At 43.7% G+C, this 17,500-nt stretch overlaps 1 protein-coding gene across 4 annotated transcripts in view; it reads right to left on the bottom strand.

Moving 5' to 3' along the window:
- Positions 1–17,500, bottom strand: part of tcerg1l (transcription elongation regulator 1 like) — a 45,793-nt gene that overhangs the window by 4,915 nt on the left and 23,378 nt on the right. For 2 of the 4 annotated variants that reach the window (XM_026315639.1, XM_026315642.1), the window contains exons 2-10: positions 13,901–14,112; positions 11,029–11,115; positions 10,805–10,949; positions 8,589–8,717; positions 2,442–2,584; positions 2,217–2,285; positions 2,059–2,137; positions 956–1,041; positions 472–587 (exon numbers count right to left, since the gene is read on the bottom strand). In XM_026315639.1, the coding sequence (XP_026171424.1) occupies positions 472–587; positions 956–1,041; positions 2,059–2,137; positions 2,217–2,285; positions 2,442–2,584; positions 8,589–8,717; positions 10,805–10,949; positions 11,029–11,115; positions 13,901–14,098 (1,052 nt within the window). In that variant the 5' untranslated portion in view covers positions 14,099–14,112. The remainder of the gene's footprint in view (positions 1–471; positions 588–955; positions 1,042–2,058; positions 2,138–2,216; positions 2,286–2,441; positions 2,585–8,588; positions 8,718–10,804; positions 10,950–11,028; positions 11,116–13,900; positions 14,113–17,500) is intronic. The other 2 variants (XM_026315641.1, XM_026315640.1) reach the window with 2 other exon arrangements.

Here is a 17,500-nt window from a genome sequence, read left to right as displayed (position 1 = left end):
ATCACTTTCTATGTTGTAAAAAGCATCAAACATTTTAAATAACATATAATAAATTACTTTATGTAGCAAACACAAAGGTCAAAACAAATGTAAATATAGTTTTAGCATTGTCACCGTTCGCTTGAACTCTTTGGTCACTCTCTACACATGAAGCTGGTTAACATACAGTAGTGCCAACAGTGTACACAGTCTCATGAAGGCAAACAGCGGAGCAACAGTTACACAAAGTCTTGCACAGTCTGACTTGTTTATTCACAAACAACAAACACCACCGACACTGCATTGGTCTGCATCTGTTCGTAGTTGTCATGGTAACACTGCTGAAGCAGGGTGGGTAAACGTCATTCGTGAACATTAGTCACATTACAGACATTAGAAATGTTCAGAGAATATTTCATTTATGCTTTATGCCAAAAATCAATCATCATGAACCCCAATAAACTGTACAGTGTGTGTCAGCTCCGCAGTTACCATGGCGACCCTGGAACAGGGGTGGAGGCGACAGGACGTTTGTCTTTCCTTTTTTGTTCTCTTGCCTCCTCCTCTTCATCTTCATCATCTCCTCTGTCTGCAGACATACCAACACACTGCAACACACACACACACACACACACACACAGAACACACACACACACACACACACAGAACACATCTAAAACCAGAGCTGAAGCTCAGCTGACCTAAGAACAGTAACATCACAGTTTAACAGACTGATCAGTGATTACTGACATGCCCACAATCCAATCCATGGACATACTTCAGTTCTGGTGTCCTCTCTCAACAATCATATGATGACCCCTCAGATTTACTGGGTGACCCTTTCTAGGGGCCCAACAAATTAAGTCTGAATTCAGGTGAACTCAAGTGCAGGATGTGCTGTATGTATGTCAGGAGACTGAGGCCCCCAGTGGCCCAATGATAAATGACCTGTGGATGGATACAGATGAGGACTCACCTGTTTGCTGCCGTCTGCTGTTCCCCCTGTCCTCAGCAATAAGGCTCCTCGATAAGAAACTTTACCTCCACCCATCCCTTGCTTCTCTGACAGACGGAAAGAATAAAACTGGATTTGCTTACTGCTCCGCTCAAAGATGAAACAAAACTCCAGAGTACTGACTGATGCATGTGCAAAGCTTATCACTAACAGTTGGCGGCGACAGAGGTCTGTATGCTACCCTGAAACCTGAGGTTCAAAAATTCATAAGCAAATAAAATTTAAAACTCCACAATTCTGAAAGTATTTTTGGTTCACCCTGTAAATATTTGCAGATTTCAGGAAAGTTCTCAGAGCAGCCAGAACTAACTTTCAGGAAGTGGGAGCAAAAGTTTTTTCTGCTGAAGGCAAATATGCAAAAGTTCACCGTTTCTGGATGTAAAACGAGCTCTAGAACCTCTTTCCACTGTTTATTTACTATTTAGTTTAGTGGTTTAGTGGCTAACCAGTTAATGTGTAAACAGAGTAAACACATCTGAACACTCAGCACTGCTTCTTCTCTGAGCATAGTGAATCCACTGAAACAAAACAACCTTAGTGTGAAATGTTATAAATCAGGTTTGATCCATGTTCACACACCCTAACCCTTTTGTTCAGTTCACATTGATCTGCTTCAGTCACCATCTAAGAATAAACTCTGAGGGAAAATAAACTGATAACATGCGACAGATGAACAGCGTTCCTCCAGCGAACGTTGATCCACTGAGAAAACACGCCGTGACAGCATGGTCATGTGACCGTGATGTCACACACTGCAGGCTAACCTTGCCTAACTCTGCCAGAAAAACCTCACAAATACCCCAGACTGACAGTCAGGCAGAAACAGTTAGTCAGACAGAAACAGTCAGACAAACAGAAACAGATGGAAACAGTTAGCCAGAGTTAGTCAGACAGTCAGAAAGACAGAGTGACAGGATCAAAGAAACAGGCAGAAAGACAGTCTGAAAGGATCAAAGAAACAGGCAGAAAGACAGTCTGAAAGGATCAAAGAAACAGGCAGAAAGACAAGTCAGACAGGAACAATGAAACAGTCAGAAACAAACAGACAGGCAGGCAGGTCTTACTGTGTCCGCAGTCAGTTAGCAAAGTGAATCTGGAGGAAAACTGTGAGGAAAAAAAGGAAGGATGGACTTCCTTCATCACCTGAAAGATGGAAAAGAAGCAGAGACTAAAACAAGTTCAACAGAGACAGACAGAAAAGTAGACAGACAGAGAAACTTACCTGGACAGGTAAGAAAGGCCACTTGTCAAAGCAGAGTTCAGAAGAAGAGACAGATCCAAACAGACACTGCTGTAAGACAGAGGTTTCTCATGAGTGGTAAGACAGTGTTTGTATGGGGAGGATTAAACTTTCCTCAGCAAGGAGGAGGTCCAGGTATCCATCCAGGTGTGTGTCATGACCGCCCTGAACTACTTCACCTACTGAACAATTAAAATTGGGATCTACCTGTATGGGTGGAGACACTCTTCTTTCCAGGCTGATGATGGGCTGCAGCCATGCTCTTCTGCTACGCTGACTGTTCAGAACAAGTGGCCACACCTGCTTGTCACATGGTGCCCAATGTCCTGGCCATTCCCAGCGAGCTCCGCCTAAAAGATGACGGCATGATTTAAGTGATCGGTTTTTAAAATATTTGTGTACTGATCTTCCCGGTCACAGGTCAGCGCTGTCGCCACCTTTAATTAGCAGGCGACACTGGAGTTAAACCTGAAAATTAATTTGAGATACATGACAGTTGATCTCCTCTCAGCTGCTCTTCTCTTCCTGTGCTGACAAATTTAATCAGTCACATTTAAATGCAACACACAGCACAGGCAGAGTGTGTGTGTGGACCTGCAGTATCTGCAGTTATGAAACACTTTAACCCTTCACTCTCCTCCTCTCCTGCAAAACAAAAGCTTGTCTCAGGTCTTTCCCGTCTGTCTCCAAAGTGACTGCAGTAGGGGTTTCAACAGGTGAGAAATACCTGTGTGCTCAAACAAAGAGCAGCAGAAAATAATATGGGTATGATTGTAAACATGGGCTGTGTCTAGAACGTCTGTCAGTCAGTTTAAGAATAACATGAGGATCTCACAGTACTGTCAGAATCAGAAACAGGTGTATTGCTGAGTACATTTGTTTTGGTGATGATGCAGTGCAAAAACTGCTTGAAAAATACACATTAAATAAAAATTAAAAAAAAAAGGCTGAGGTAGAGGAGAGCGTATATATTGTGCAAGTGTGCAGCAGGTTAGGTGAATGTAGTGCCTTGTGATGGTGCATGTAAGCCCCTAACCCTTATTAAGGCACCTCAGACAGGAAGAAGCTGTTTTTGTGTTGTGTAATTTGGGTCGTGGGAGACGGCAGCCTCCGCTCTAAGGGTAGTGTTTCAAAAAGACTACGGGATGGGAGGGGTCGGTCACAATCTTTCCCCCATGCTTTAGTGCCTTGGAGTTGTGTTGTTGCAGGGAGGGTGTATTATGGGAAATGTAGGATCCAGTCTCTCTCTCTCTTTCACACACAACCGGGAGAATTACTTCAACCATAACCACTACCTGCTTAACCTCTCAGTGTGAGAAAACCACACACACTAATCTCCTGACAGCAGGTGATTGACAGGTGCATTGTTATTTTGATAAGCAAAGGCAAACAACCCCACCCCCCGAGTTAATGTCTTGTGCTCATTTTCAGTCAGGCTGTAAAAAGACTATTCATCTGAATGTGGATGGGGATTAACTGTGTGTGTGTGTGAGACAAAGCTGCTTCACACACACTCGGCAGTAGGTAGCTCTGTTTCGTTTGAAGTGTCTCGATATAATTTCCTTTCGCTCTTCATCCTTCCTCCTTCTCTAATCCTGATTCCTTCATTCATTTCTGCGTTACCCCCCAGGATGAAATGTTGACCAACCAGACTGATCAACCAAAGACCAAAAAAGCAGGTCGCGGTTTCCATGGAAACAGAGCCGTCGCTATCAGGCCCAGCTGATGGTCACCACGGTGATGTGACAGGAAAAACAATCAACAGCAGCCACAGAGTAACACAGCCAATCAGAAAGCAGCAAATATTTATTTCCTAAAACTCAGGAAACAGTCTGAGTTGCAGAGCACAGGTGGGCACGACATATTCTAGGTTTTCATTTGGAGCATCAAATCAGATAACCTGTTTTATTTTGGATTGTGGGGCAAGTCAGGTAACCCAGAATGCACTGCACACCAACCACTGTAATGGTGGAGGGCTGACGCAGGCTCAAAGCTGTTAGCATTTATGAGCCAAGACTTATTCTACTTTATCAAGTTTTCATATTTTTTCAGGTAAGAAAAGGAGCTCTGGATTTACATTCTGTCCATCCACTAGCGCTTATCCTCGCACATTCAGGTGGGGGGCTGGAGCCAATCCCAGCATGCAGTGGGTGAGGGGGGTCCCCACTGCACAGATCAACAGCCTATCACATGGCTGACACACAGACAAACTCACATTCACAAAATGTGTGTGTGTCCACAGCGTCCAATAGTGCCCTGTAAATATATAAATCACACATATACTAAAATTACATTGTTTTATATATTTTTGCATCTTATCAATATAATTTTATTATAAAGGATTTGTTTTTTTAGACTTGCTTATTTTTCTCATTTCTTTCCTTTAAAATGTATCTTGCTGAGTTTTTGTCATTTTATTTTAATGTTCGTTTCACCATCAAAAGGAAACAAGCATTATGAATTTATTTTAAATCTAAAACATTTAAAACTATACCAGTTTTACCTTTTCACTCATGATTTATTCACATGAATCTATTATTTATAATTAGCAGGAAAAAGATAGATGAACACAAGTCAAGATGGCTTGTTTTCATGGTTGTCAGCAGCCATAAAAAACGGCTTTTCCTGCTTCTATATTTTTACCTCAGAAAACAGAAATGACAGCTGAGCTAAGGAAAACTGTGTGTCAAATAGGAACAGATAAAAATGCTCTGCACAGTAATGAAGGAGTTAAACAGCTGTGAGCCAAAGGACAAACTCTGGAAAAACTTTCATCATGTGTAAAAACCAGAGAATTTATTTATAGAAGCAGGATCAACAGCTGTGTGTCCAGCATCTAATGCCATTTTCATAACTGTCTGCGAGACCAACAACAACACACTGATGTGGTTCACTGTAAAAAGCGATGGGATGTTCACTGGTGCTAGTAGCTCAGACACATACACCAATGTGGAGAACAGTGAGGCTGAAATAACAATCCTAAGGGCTGATTTCAGACATTCAACTCCACACATTCCTGTACTAACAGTTAGCTTGACACCGCCAAAATGAAATGCACATTTACACAATAAATATTTAACTGCTCTTGGTTCAGGTTAATATGAATTAAACACTGTTGAAGTTCATTAATTCCACATTAATTCCACACACACCCACGTTAACATACACACACACCTACACACAGTGTGTTAATAGCTCCTGTGGCCAATTACCTCTCTTTCATCCTCTTCAGCCAATCAGCCAGTTATCAATACAGACTGAGCTCAGCCCATTAAACAGACTGTGTGTGTGCAGCGTAAAGCAGCAGCCTGTAAAGATGAGCTATGAGCTGTCCTCCTGAAAACACCCAATTACACCCTGGAGAACTGAGTGTGTGTTTGTGTGTAGTGTATAGTTTTGTGTGTGTTCAATAAAGCCCTGGTCTCAGTTTATAGAGTCACTTTATCAAACTCCTGAACACAACAGAGATCAGAAGGTTTGCTGACACACTGAGTGGAGGAACAGTTTTTTTGGCTGTGGGGACCTTCAAAGGACTGTGAGAGGGTTCAGACCTGGGTTTAGGTTATTCATTTGGATGTAATAGTTAGGTGTTCTGAGATGCATCAGGTCAGTAAGCTAACAGGTTATTTTACTCTTAGTGATTTGTTTCCACGTCATTGATATTTTTTATGACCTTTAACATTAAAGACGTGGGATGCCAGAGACCACAAAAATTCATGCTTCTGTTTGTGTGACAATCAGCATAACAGGGATTGGCTCTTTTCTGGCTGTTGCTGTGCTGCATCAGAAGATTTCTCCATAAGGTTGTGTTCCCTCATGTTCCTGTTATATAGCTGGATGTTCCTGAATCTGCTGCGCCCTGTAAGGGAAGCAAAGCCAGCTCCCGAATCAACTTAGCATTACTCTGTTGCTCTGTGGCTAATCCAGCCTGTTACAGTTTCATATAGTCCCTGGGAGGAAAGGAGTTGATTATCGAGACTAAAAGTATCTACCTGTCAAGAAGAGCTGAAATAAACAAAATCAAACAGCACCTTTCTATGGGGAGAAAATAAAGCACTATATTCGCCCCCATCAACATCAGCTGTGAATACGCCAGTATAGGTCTGAGGGAAAGTCTGGGTCCTCTAACCAACGAACATTCTGGAAAACAGAAGTATTGTACCACAAACCTGAAACATGAAACCAACTCTGAGTCCTCAGAAGACGACAAGGACCCAGGGACAGACTGGTTGGACAGATAGTGAAGTCTTTTCGTCTGTGACAGTTTCACACTGAGATTTGTGATTCTGGCCAAAGAAATAAAATTGGACCTCACGGTGGCATCGTTAACGCGGACACACACAGGTTAATCAAACAGCAGACTCACAAACAGTGTGTTGTCTTTAACGAGCTGTTTTACACTTTAAATGCTGATGAATCTTTGATTATTCACAAAGCAGCAGAACACACAACTAATGAGCATGGCACGGTGAAATGTGTAGCAACAAACACGAAGAGTCACAATGTCGACAGGAATTTAAAAATATAAAGTTTTTTTTAGAGTTTTGTCTAAACTAAATATTTTATTTAATAGTTAATGCGTTTGTTTATTAATTAAAACAGAACACTGGAATCAGTTTAGTGATGTGCTGAAAACCAGAGACTTTTGACAATGGAACATAAAGACTGAAAAAAGGACAATAAAATAATCCTGAAATCCAAGGAATTGGCTAAAACCTCTTTGGTCTTCAGAGGACTCTTCTCTGTTTCTGCATAAATCTCTGATCTTTCTTGTCTGTTTCTTCTCTGAACATTCAGATTCCTGCTGTTTTTTGATTGGGTTGCGTTCGTGTTACTCACTTCAATTTCAATAATGACATGCTGAGCTGCAGATTTGTCTCACTGCTACAGGAACCTAAAGCAGCTGCCTCTACTGCTGTAGATCCACAGCAGCATGAAATCAAGTCAAGCTGGATTTTAATTGGCAAAGATTAAAAATAAACAACTGAACTGACGAGCAGCTGAAGAAAGAAGGCAGAGGCCTAAGGCTGAGATAAAGTCCAATAATGCAGCAACATGACTACATGTCCCATGTGACCCACCTGCAACAGTAAAAGTCACAATTACATCAATCACACAACAAATATTTTTAATAAATAAAATATTTTTTTTCCAATGGGCTCAAGTTGAGTTCAGATGAGCCTTGTCATATCATGCAGAGAGAAGCGTCTTCCTCAATCAACCTATCTTTGATTATATACTACCACTGCAGAACCAAACCTATTGTGGTGTTTCCTGGGTAAGAGAATCCACTTCCTGTTGCTAACATGTTTCTGTACAGCTCATTCACAGATTAGCTGTCAGCTGTCAGACTCATCTAAAAACTGACTAGATTCCCATAAAACGTCACATATTCCTCTACTAGTCAAGTGACAGCTTTTTGTACGGTACTTCTTGCTACTTCCAGACTTAGCACTTGTTAGCCTAGAGTTAGCTCAGCTAGCTGCTAGCATGGCCTCTCCCTGTCTGTCCTGCTCAGTGCCACATGTTTAGTTATTCTTCTGCCTCCTTTAGTCACAATGAGATGGAAACATCCTGCTAAGCAAAAGTCCAAGGCTCATCACCTGCCCGTTTGCATTTCTAACCAATTTTCCCAACTCAGTGACACACCAGCTGAGAAATCGACTCTAGTAATTGTCCAAAACGTGAAGTTAAAGACTCCAGCGACCATAAAGGCAAAGGCAAAGGCAAATTTATTTGTATAGCACCTTTCATACACCACGCAATTCAAAGTGCTTTACAAGGCATAGTCCAATTTTTCCTAGAGTCAGAGCTACATCGAGTCAGACCTGAAGCTGCTGGCTAAGGCTGATTGGAAATAATATTGCTAAGAAACGATGTGGGCTTCATAGACAACTGGGCTACTTTCTGGGGAAAACTCAGTCTGGTAGTGAGGGATGGCATCATCCCACTTTGGATGGTGCAGCTCTCATCTCTATAAATCTGGCCGAGTTTATTAGCCAACCTAAAGTTTGACAATCCAGAGTAGACAAGAAAGATCATATTTCTCATATATTAGCTTCTCTTCATTGGCTCCCTGTTAAATCCAGAATAGAATTTACAAATCCCTTCATGATCCAGCTCCTTCATACCTTAGGCTAGACTGAAAACCTTCCTTTTTGACAAAACCTATAGTTAGGGTTGGCTCAGATAACCCTGAACCACCCCTTAGTTATGCTGCTACAGGCCTAGACTGCCCGAAGACTCTCCATCATGGACTGAGCTTCTCATCTCTCCTGTCCTCGTATTTTCACTGTAACCAATCCTGAACCTGCCGCAGAAAACTTGTGAAACTGTTAAAGGTCCCAGACTCACCTGTTGGAGGTCCAGTGAGGGGAGGCAGGGGGAGAGGAGACACCTGGCGGAGGCGCAGCATGGGGGAAGAGGAGGAGGAGACCTCTGTGTCGGCCCCTCTGGTCTTTGTGGCATCTCTTCCAACATGACCTGAACACAAAGCAACATGCTGACTCTTCAACACCGCTCTGAACATGATAATGAAAATAGGATGAGGTTCACTGCTTGGATTCATTTGCTGTGGATTCATTTGCAGCTATTATCAGTTCAGTCAATCAATTCAGATCAATTCAGAAAGTGTCCATTCTCATTCATGTGGTCCATAGACTGAACCCTTTATATTTTATTGACTTCCCAAATCATATTTCATACATATTGTCCCTGTAACACTGCAGTCTGTTGTGGTTTTCTGTTGTTCCTGAAAAGATAAATCAGGACAAAAAATAAAAACAAGGTCAGGAACCAATTAGCATAACATTTCCACAGAGTGAATAAGACGCATCAGATGTTGTGCTGGTTGCTGATGATCAGAGTGAGGCAGCCAAGAGCAAGAGAGACAGTATTCTCTGATTTCATTTATTTTGTGTTTTATCGTTTTCTGCTGTTTTATTGCAGACCTGTCTGTATGTGTGTTTGTGTGGAAGATGAGTCCACCTCCGTGTTTCTACTCCTTTCAGGAAACATCGACCTAAATCTGTTGGCAGCAGCAGCATTACAGTGGCAACAGAACATCAGTGTAGGGATGCAAGGTGGTGACTATACCAGGATCCTTTGCTTGTGTTGACAAACACTCATGAACAGATCACATCACATTTTAAAAAAGCTGCAGTTTGTATTTACTCACAATATCATCTGAGCAGTGTGCGCCATCGTAACTATACAATAACACTTTGCTGCCATGCAACGCACCCCCATCGCTCCAAGCTGTAACCTCATGTCAACCTAAAGAACATGTCACTCAATGTAATTAGTCCGCCTAAGTCTGCCTTCTCTGCCACATTATCAAAATTGTTTTGTTTGAATCATTTTATGTGGTGTACTTAAACTACAAAATTAAACATTTAAAGCTCGAAATGACACTTTACTTCCCTCTTCTGGTTGTGTAACAGTGGATTTATCATTCATTTTAAAAAGAACAGCTGTTTTTATAAGTCAGGCTCAATGCTGGAGACAGTATGAGCGTCATTCTTATTTATTATGCTGTTTTTCATTTTCATTCCAAGTTTAGCGAAATTAAATTTCACATGCGGGTGGTTTCCATCTGTAACTGTGCAGTGAAAATCTGAGCTAAACCAACCCTGACAAACTGAAGAGAAACTGAGCTTCTGTCACAAAACATCTAAACAACATGAGCACCAAAATAAAAGTAAATTTAATCTACATTTGTTGGCTTCATGAAATGTCTGACTGCAAACAAATTAACAGCAAGACTTTGGAGAGAAAACACACAACCCAAACACATCTGACAGTGCAAACCAGCAGAGAGATTAAAGAATCTGATGTTTCGGGTGCTGATCCAGTTATAAAAAAGGTTCTTGGTTTAATGAGACACACAAACAACAAGAGTCTAGACAAATAATCAGTTAAGCATGTTTAAGTTTATTCCAGATCTACAGAACTTTCACCACGCTGAAACCAAAAGAACCTGATGACTCCCTTCAGTGAGATGTAGAGGTTAAAATAAGGTTTTATGCATTCAAACATGTCTACCAACCTCTTTTTATTAACCCTTTGTGATCTACCATGGAACAAGTCCACCAGCATATCTTCACATTTTTAAATGCACTAGTGCCATTTTTGTTTTGCTTTCAAAATGCTATACATCAGTACAACCCTTATACCCCCAAATTTAAGGATATGTACTAAGTACATAAACTGCTAAAACCTACAATAAACCAGAACAAAGAAAATCTTTTTTTTTTTTTTATAAACAGATTTTTTTTCATAACATGATGACGTTAACTTAGGAAGTGTTGCAACCGGCAACAGATCAGATCTACAGCAAAGCCACGGTGTGCATTATAGTTTTTTGTTGGGTGTGAATTGTTATAAATTTATGCAAACTCATATGTGGTAGGGAACAGCGCTACAGAAAGTGTAACTCCTCTGCTTTTATATGCAAAAAGAAATTCTTGCTCTGATTCTACAGGCATTTAAAAGTAGATATGCCAATGACACCGTGGGTACTTGTGTCAGTTTAAAAGGGTTAAAGAGTAATGCATCAGGTAATGTCTTACCTGAAAGTCGAGATGGAGAGAGTAGGAGTTGGTTCCTGGGGGCATGTCCACTTGGCCTCTGAATGATCTGACTGGTCAGAAGAAGATGTCTGTCTCTCCTCAGGAACATACCCACTTCCTCTGGTGAGATCCAGCCTTCGGCTAGCTGCAAACATACTGGTGAGTTAGCATTGTGCTAATATGTGTGTATGTGTGTGTGTGTGTGTGTGTGTGTGTGTGTGTACCTTGGGCAAAGGACTGGGGGGATGAAGAGGTGCGGATCGATAAAATGGATGGAGAAGAGGAACAACTTCAACAGCTGGACGCTCCCACTGAAAAATAAAAAAACATCAATAATCCTGTGACACCCCCCCCCCCCCCCCCCAGTGATGTCACAGAGTAGGACCACATCCTAAGCACACTGTGACATCATTGGAGGTGTTAACTTGGACTGAAGGTGGACAGATGGACAGGTTTCCTCTGACTGTCCAATCACAGGTCAGCGGTTTCTCTGACCTTCCCAAGTGTCTCAGAATCACCAAGGACTTTATAGGAGCCAATGGTAAAGAAACACGAAGGAGCTGATGAGCTGAGGATCTGCTCTCATCTCTGTCTTATTTGAAAAGGATTTCTGCAACAAGGCGAAGGAGCTTTCAGAAACAAATTAAATTACACTTCTTCTCTGGACAAAAAGAATCATCACATTCAAAATCCACAGATCTAAACTATATAAATACAAGAGCACAGATTTCTGAGCAGGTTTTACAACAGATGTGATGAATTCAGAAGAATCTGCAGCTCAGTGTGTAAAAACTAAAGTAAAACTGTCTGTGGAGTATAAGGATGTTCAGGGCTTCAACGTCTTTTCTTTGTTTAACACAAACAAACAAATGTTAAACTGTCACTGCAATTTACGCAGAAAGAATTGAAGAAGAGCTGCATGAGATAATTATCCCACCACTGATAATTAACAGTCATCTCTAAACTGCAAAGGAGGCTGAACTCCTCAGATCAGCCTGAAGGAAGACACAAGAAGTGGCTTACCATCCATCCATCCATCCATCATCTATACCCCCTTAGTCCTAACCAGGGTCACAGGGATCTGCTGGAGCCTATCCCAGCTCTCTTTGGGTGAAAAGCAGAAGTACACCCTGGACAGGTCAGAACTGGCTTACATCAACCTTAATTTGTCCCACAACCGCAAATTCCCATAAATCCTACACTGTGTTACGTTAGATTAGGAGGGATGGGACTCTCAGGTATCTCCTGCTACAGAGGGAGACTACAGGAGCAGCTCAGGGTTGTGGGAAATGTACTCTGAAATGTGTGTGCATCACCTGTATCAGCTGTGTGTGTGCGCGCGTCACCTGTATCAGCTGTGTGTGTGCGTGCGCGTCACCTGTATCAGCTGTGTGTGTGTGTGTGCGCGCGCGCGTCACCTGTATCAGCTGTGTGTGTGTGTGTGTGTGTGTGTGTGTGTGTGTCACCTGTATCAGCTGTGTGTGTGTGTGTGTGTGTGCGTCACCTGTATCAGCTGTGTGTGTGTGTGTGTGTGTGTGCGTCACCTGTATCAGCTGTGTGTGCGTGTGCGCATCACCTGTATCAGCTGTGTGTGTGCATCACCTGTATCAGCTGTGTGTGCGCATCACCTGTATCAGCTGTGTGTGCGTGTGTGCATCACCTGTATCAGCTGTGTGTGTGTGTGCACGCGTCACCTGTATCAGCTGTGTGTGCGTGTGTGCATCACCTGTATCAGCTGTGTGTGCGTGTGTGCATCACCTGTATCAGCTGTGTGTCTGTGTGCGAGTCACCTGTATCAGCTGTGTGTCTGTGTGCGCGCGTCACCTGTATCAGCTGTGTGTGTGTGTGTGCGTGCGTGTGTCACCTGTATCAGCTGTGTGTGTGCGTGCGCGTCACCTGTATCAGCTGTGTGTGTGTGTGTGCGTGCGTGTGTCACCTGTATCAGCTGTGTGTGTGCGCGCGCGCCACCTGTATCAGCTGTGTGTGTGTGTGCGCACGCGCGTCACCTGTATCAGCTGTGTGTGTGTGCGCGCGCGCGTCACCTGTATCAGCTGTGTGTGTGTGTGTGTGTGTGTGTCACCTGTATCAGCTGTGTGTGTGTGTGTGTGCATCACCTGTATCAGCTGTGTGTGCGCATCACCTGTATCAGCTGTGTGTGTGTGTGTGCATCACCTGTATCAGCTGTGTGTGCGTGTGTGCATCACCTGTATCAGCTGTGTGTGCGCATCACCTGTATCAGCTGTGTGTGCGTGTGTGCATCACCTGTATCAGCTGTGTGTGCGTGTGTGCATCACCTGTATCAGCTGTGTGTGTGTGTGTGTGTGTGTGTGCGTCACCTGTATCAGCTGTGTGTGTGTGTGTGCATCACCTGTATCAGCTGTGTGTGCGCATCACCTGTATCAGCTGTGTGTGTGTGTGTGCATCACCTGTATCAGCTGTGTGTGCGTGTGTGCATCACCTGTATCAGCTGTGTGTGCGCATCACCTGTATCAGCTGTGTGTGCGTGTGTGCATCACCTGTATCAGCTGTGTGTGCGCGTGTGCATCACCTGTATCAGCTGTGTGTGCGTGTGTGCATCACCTGTATCAGCTGTGTGTGCGTGTGTGCATCACCTGTATCAGCTGTGTGTGTGTGTGTGCATCACCTGTATCAGCTGTGTGTGTGTGTGCACGCGTCACCTGTATCAGCTGTGTGTGCGTGTGTGCATCACCTGTATCAGCTGTGTGTGCGTGTGTGCATCACCTGTATCAGCTGTGTGTGTGTGTGCATCACCTGTATCAGCTGTGTGTGCGTGTGTGCATCACCTGTATCAGCTGTGTGTGCGTGTGTGCATCACCTGTATCAGCTGTGTGCGTGTGTGCATCACCTGTATCAGCTGTGTGTGCGTGTGTGCATCACCTGTATCAGCTGTGTGTGTGTGTGCACGCGTCACCTGTATCAGCTGTGTGTGCGTGTGTGCATCACCTGTATCAGCTGTGTGTGCGTGTGTGCATCACCTGTATCAGCTGTGTGTGTGTGTGTGCACGCGTCACCTGTATCAGCTGTGTGTGCGTGTGTGCATCACCTGTATCAGCTGTGTGTGCGTGTGTGCATCACCTGTATCAGCTGTGTGCGTTCAGGGATCCACACAGCTGGTGGGTAGAAGACGAGAGGGGGCGTGGCCTGGTATGTTGCTGCAGACCAGCTGGCTAAGCACAGCCAATGGGGGGCGGGGTCAGTGTTAAAGGACAGCCAGGGTGACGTCGTTACCATGCCAACCGGCTGACCTTTAAACCTTGAGACTGGCAGCATCATGATGACATCACCACCTGGCAGACAAACAGACCAGTCAGGACTGACGAGCACCAACAGCCACAGGCCAATTGGTTACGGATCAGACTGAAAACGTTAAAATTACAATACAAATGAAAACACCAAGAACGACAGACAAAGATGAAAGATCAGTCAGAAGAATGTAAATGAGCACAGAGATAAAAACCCAGAAGAAATGTGGTAATGAAAAACTAATTCTGTTAAACATACAGTTTTCCTGAGCAGAGCTGGCTCATCAGCCTGGCCCAGAGATAATTAATTACAACAGAATAAAAACCGCAGGACAAACTCGGATCTGAAAATTCTTCACTGCAGAAAATTCAACACAACAGCTGAAAGAACAAAAACGTTTCTATTTCTCTGTTTTCTTCACTGGGATCCTGGAAGTAAAACTAAACTATCTCAACTAAGCAACACAGTATTAATACTACATCAGTGCAGTATCAATACTTTATTCCGACTTCATCAATACTGAATCAAATCTACAATCTACACTGCCACAAAAATGCTGCATCAATAACTAATTAACACAAAATAAATACCATAAAAACTGCATCACTAACAACAGCATATCAATACTGCCCATATTAATAACATGCAAATACCATCAACACCTATCACTGCCTCATCAATACTTAATGCTCAGCTGCTGCTGAGGAGTTTCAATATAACGACAAGTGTGTGAGTCCATGACCTGCCAGAGCTCTGCTGCTGCCTGTGGTTTATTTTACATCTGGTCAGTGAAATGAAAAGAGCTATTGATCAGACTGATCGACAGACTGATCAACTCCATCCAGCTGGAGTTCAGCAGCTATTCAACTTGTCACACCATTCAGTGGCTCATGTTATCACACCCATTGATATGGTGAGAAGGCACCTCCTGCACCCCCCCCAGTATAAAAACAGATGTGGGATAAGTGACGTCTAGTGGCCACAGCGAGGACGACATGAGGCGGCGAGGTTCCCATTGAGCACTCACTTTGCATGATGAAGGTCTATGGGCTGATGTTGACCTACTGAGACAGCTAGTAGGTGAGTAGGGCCCATCCTGAGCCATAACTATGGTCTGATAACAAATAATAAAGGGTTACTGAAGGCTTACTAAAAGGTGTCAGTTAAAGCAGGTGAGTCGAGCATCATCCTGTCTGTCAGCGGACTGGGTAACAGTCCACTGGATCCACTGGTTCCGCTCTGTTCTAAGCTACAGCTGTTCACCGTGATTGTCACTGCCCACTTTAGGCTCAGCCCGTTCATACCCAGGACAAGATAGACCTGCCAACAAAACCCATACAGCGACCTCTGCTGGACAGACCAGAGGTTTCCAACCACACCCCCTGCTCTGTACATCCAAGCCTTTTCCTTTCACTGCACACTGCATTCTGGCCACAACACAAGACCTGGTCCTAGATCAGCAGCCATGCCCTGAGCTGAACAAATAAAATCCATCTTGTTTCACTCTGCATCCAGTGGGTTTTACCTCAGCGTTCGTAGTGGCTGCTGATAGACTCATCAGCACTTGTCCAGGTGTTGTCCCTGCTGAAACGGAAGTGAAGTGAAGCTTCACCTGAAAACACAGCATGTGCTTTCATGAGCTTTGTGGAGATGGAAGCAACTTCAATCCAACCCCACCTGCTTCCTCATCCCTCAGCTAAGCTTCTTCTTTCTGCTCTGCCTGAGAAACTGACACATCAAGCAGCTTCTTCTCTGGTACCAGCCTCCTCCTCTCAGCTGATGTTGCTTTGCTGTGATGTGCTCAGTCCAAGCCCACCTGCCCACCTGAGCTGCTCGAGCCCCTAAAACCGCCTCCCCTGAAGTAAACATTATCCAGCTTCTGCACATTTCACTTCTTCAGTGAACCTGGATGAAGGAAGCAGTGGAGTCATCGCTTACAAAAAGAACAGAATATTTAAAAGCTTGTAAAACTGTGGCTCAGCTGAGTCCAGTTCACGGTTCTGGAGGTAAAACTGTTTAAAATGGTTACAGGACCTGAGGTCTTGATGGTCTTAAAGACCTAAACACTGAAAGGCAGGTAGTTATTCTATTATGTCTGACCTCAGACCCATCAATACTCACACTAATGTTCTCACATAATGCACTCTTATTACTTCATAATTTCAAATGTACTTTTCTATTTCAGTTTTAGGTGATAAACGTGGCACATCGTCCTGGTGGTCCATCCCTGATCAGTTTGGGGTCTTGCCTGTCAGGTCTCAGACACAAGGGCCCCAAAAAACTACAAACGAAAGTACATGTGCCGATTCTGTTCCCCTCTAACCTCAGTCAAACAATAATTACAACAACCCATCTGTCACAAGCGATGTGGGAGCATTAGCCTAAAGCGGTAATCAATAATTAATCATCAAATATGGATGGGGTTCAGGCCTTTGTTTATTAGCAATGATGAAGTACAAACCTGCAGAAATACTAACTGGTACTCGCAGTACTGCTTTTACTTGTACAACTGCCAGCACTGATGCAGTATCTGCTGACCCGCGGGATATCACGGGTTAAGTACCGGGTTCAATCCCGGTATGTGTCACCTACCGACCCGCGGAGCTTCTCCAGCGTATGTCCCGGTAACTGACCAGCGGGACTGCCGACCCTCTCTGGTCCGGTCACGTCCGGAACGTCGGCTCGCTCCTCCAGCCGCGGCTCCGAGAGGTCTTCACTGAGGTCCGCAGATCAGCCTACCATCCGGTAAAGGTGAAAGCGTAAACACGGGGGGCGACGAGGAGCAACGTTAAATACCGACGGACACACGGACGGAGACAGGCTGCCGGAGGCGGAGAGGGTCCCGGTTCCAACAGACACACCGCGCGTTACGGCGGCGAACGATGCGACGTAGAAACACCGGAGCACGCGCGTAGCAGAACCTCGTCCGGTCACGGAACCTCTCTCTCTCCGGTACAGACCGATTAAACCTCCGGTAAATGGAGACTCTGTCAAATCAAAGAGCCGCCTCCAGGTTCACGGTGTGTGTGTGTCCATGTGGAGTTCCCAAAATAGAACTGAAGTAATCACTAATCAATAACCATCATAATGAAAACAAGTAAGACGTGTGTCTAATGTGAAGTTAACCCATGAATTCGTTTCTCTCAACTGTTATTGTCGTTATCAGTAGTTGTAGTAGTTATTATCAGTAGTTGTAGTAGTTATCTGTAGTTGTAGAAGTATTCATTCAGCAGGAGTAACTAGTAGGAATATTAGTATAATTAAATACGGATAACTTAACCTTTGCACAGCAAAGTGTTTTATAAAACAGGATTAAACAACAAAAAACATTTACAAACAATATAGTCACATATTAAAATATCAAATTAAGTAGTACAGTAGAGTACGACTAGTCCTTTTTTAGAGCTTTAATTAGAAGGTGCTTGTATGCTT

This window comes from Mastacembelus armatus, chromosome 19 (genome assembly GCF_900324485.2).
Source record: "Mastacembelus armatus chromosome 19, fMasArm1.2, whole genome shotgun sequence".
Classification (NCBI taxonomy): Eukaryota; Metazoa; Chordata; class Actinopteri; order Synbranchiformes; family Mastacembelidae; genus Mastacembelus; species Mastacembelus armatus.
Note: the sequence above shows the minus strand (reverse complement) of the source record. Positions and strands in the feature narration are given on the sequence as shown.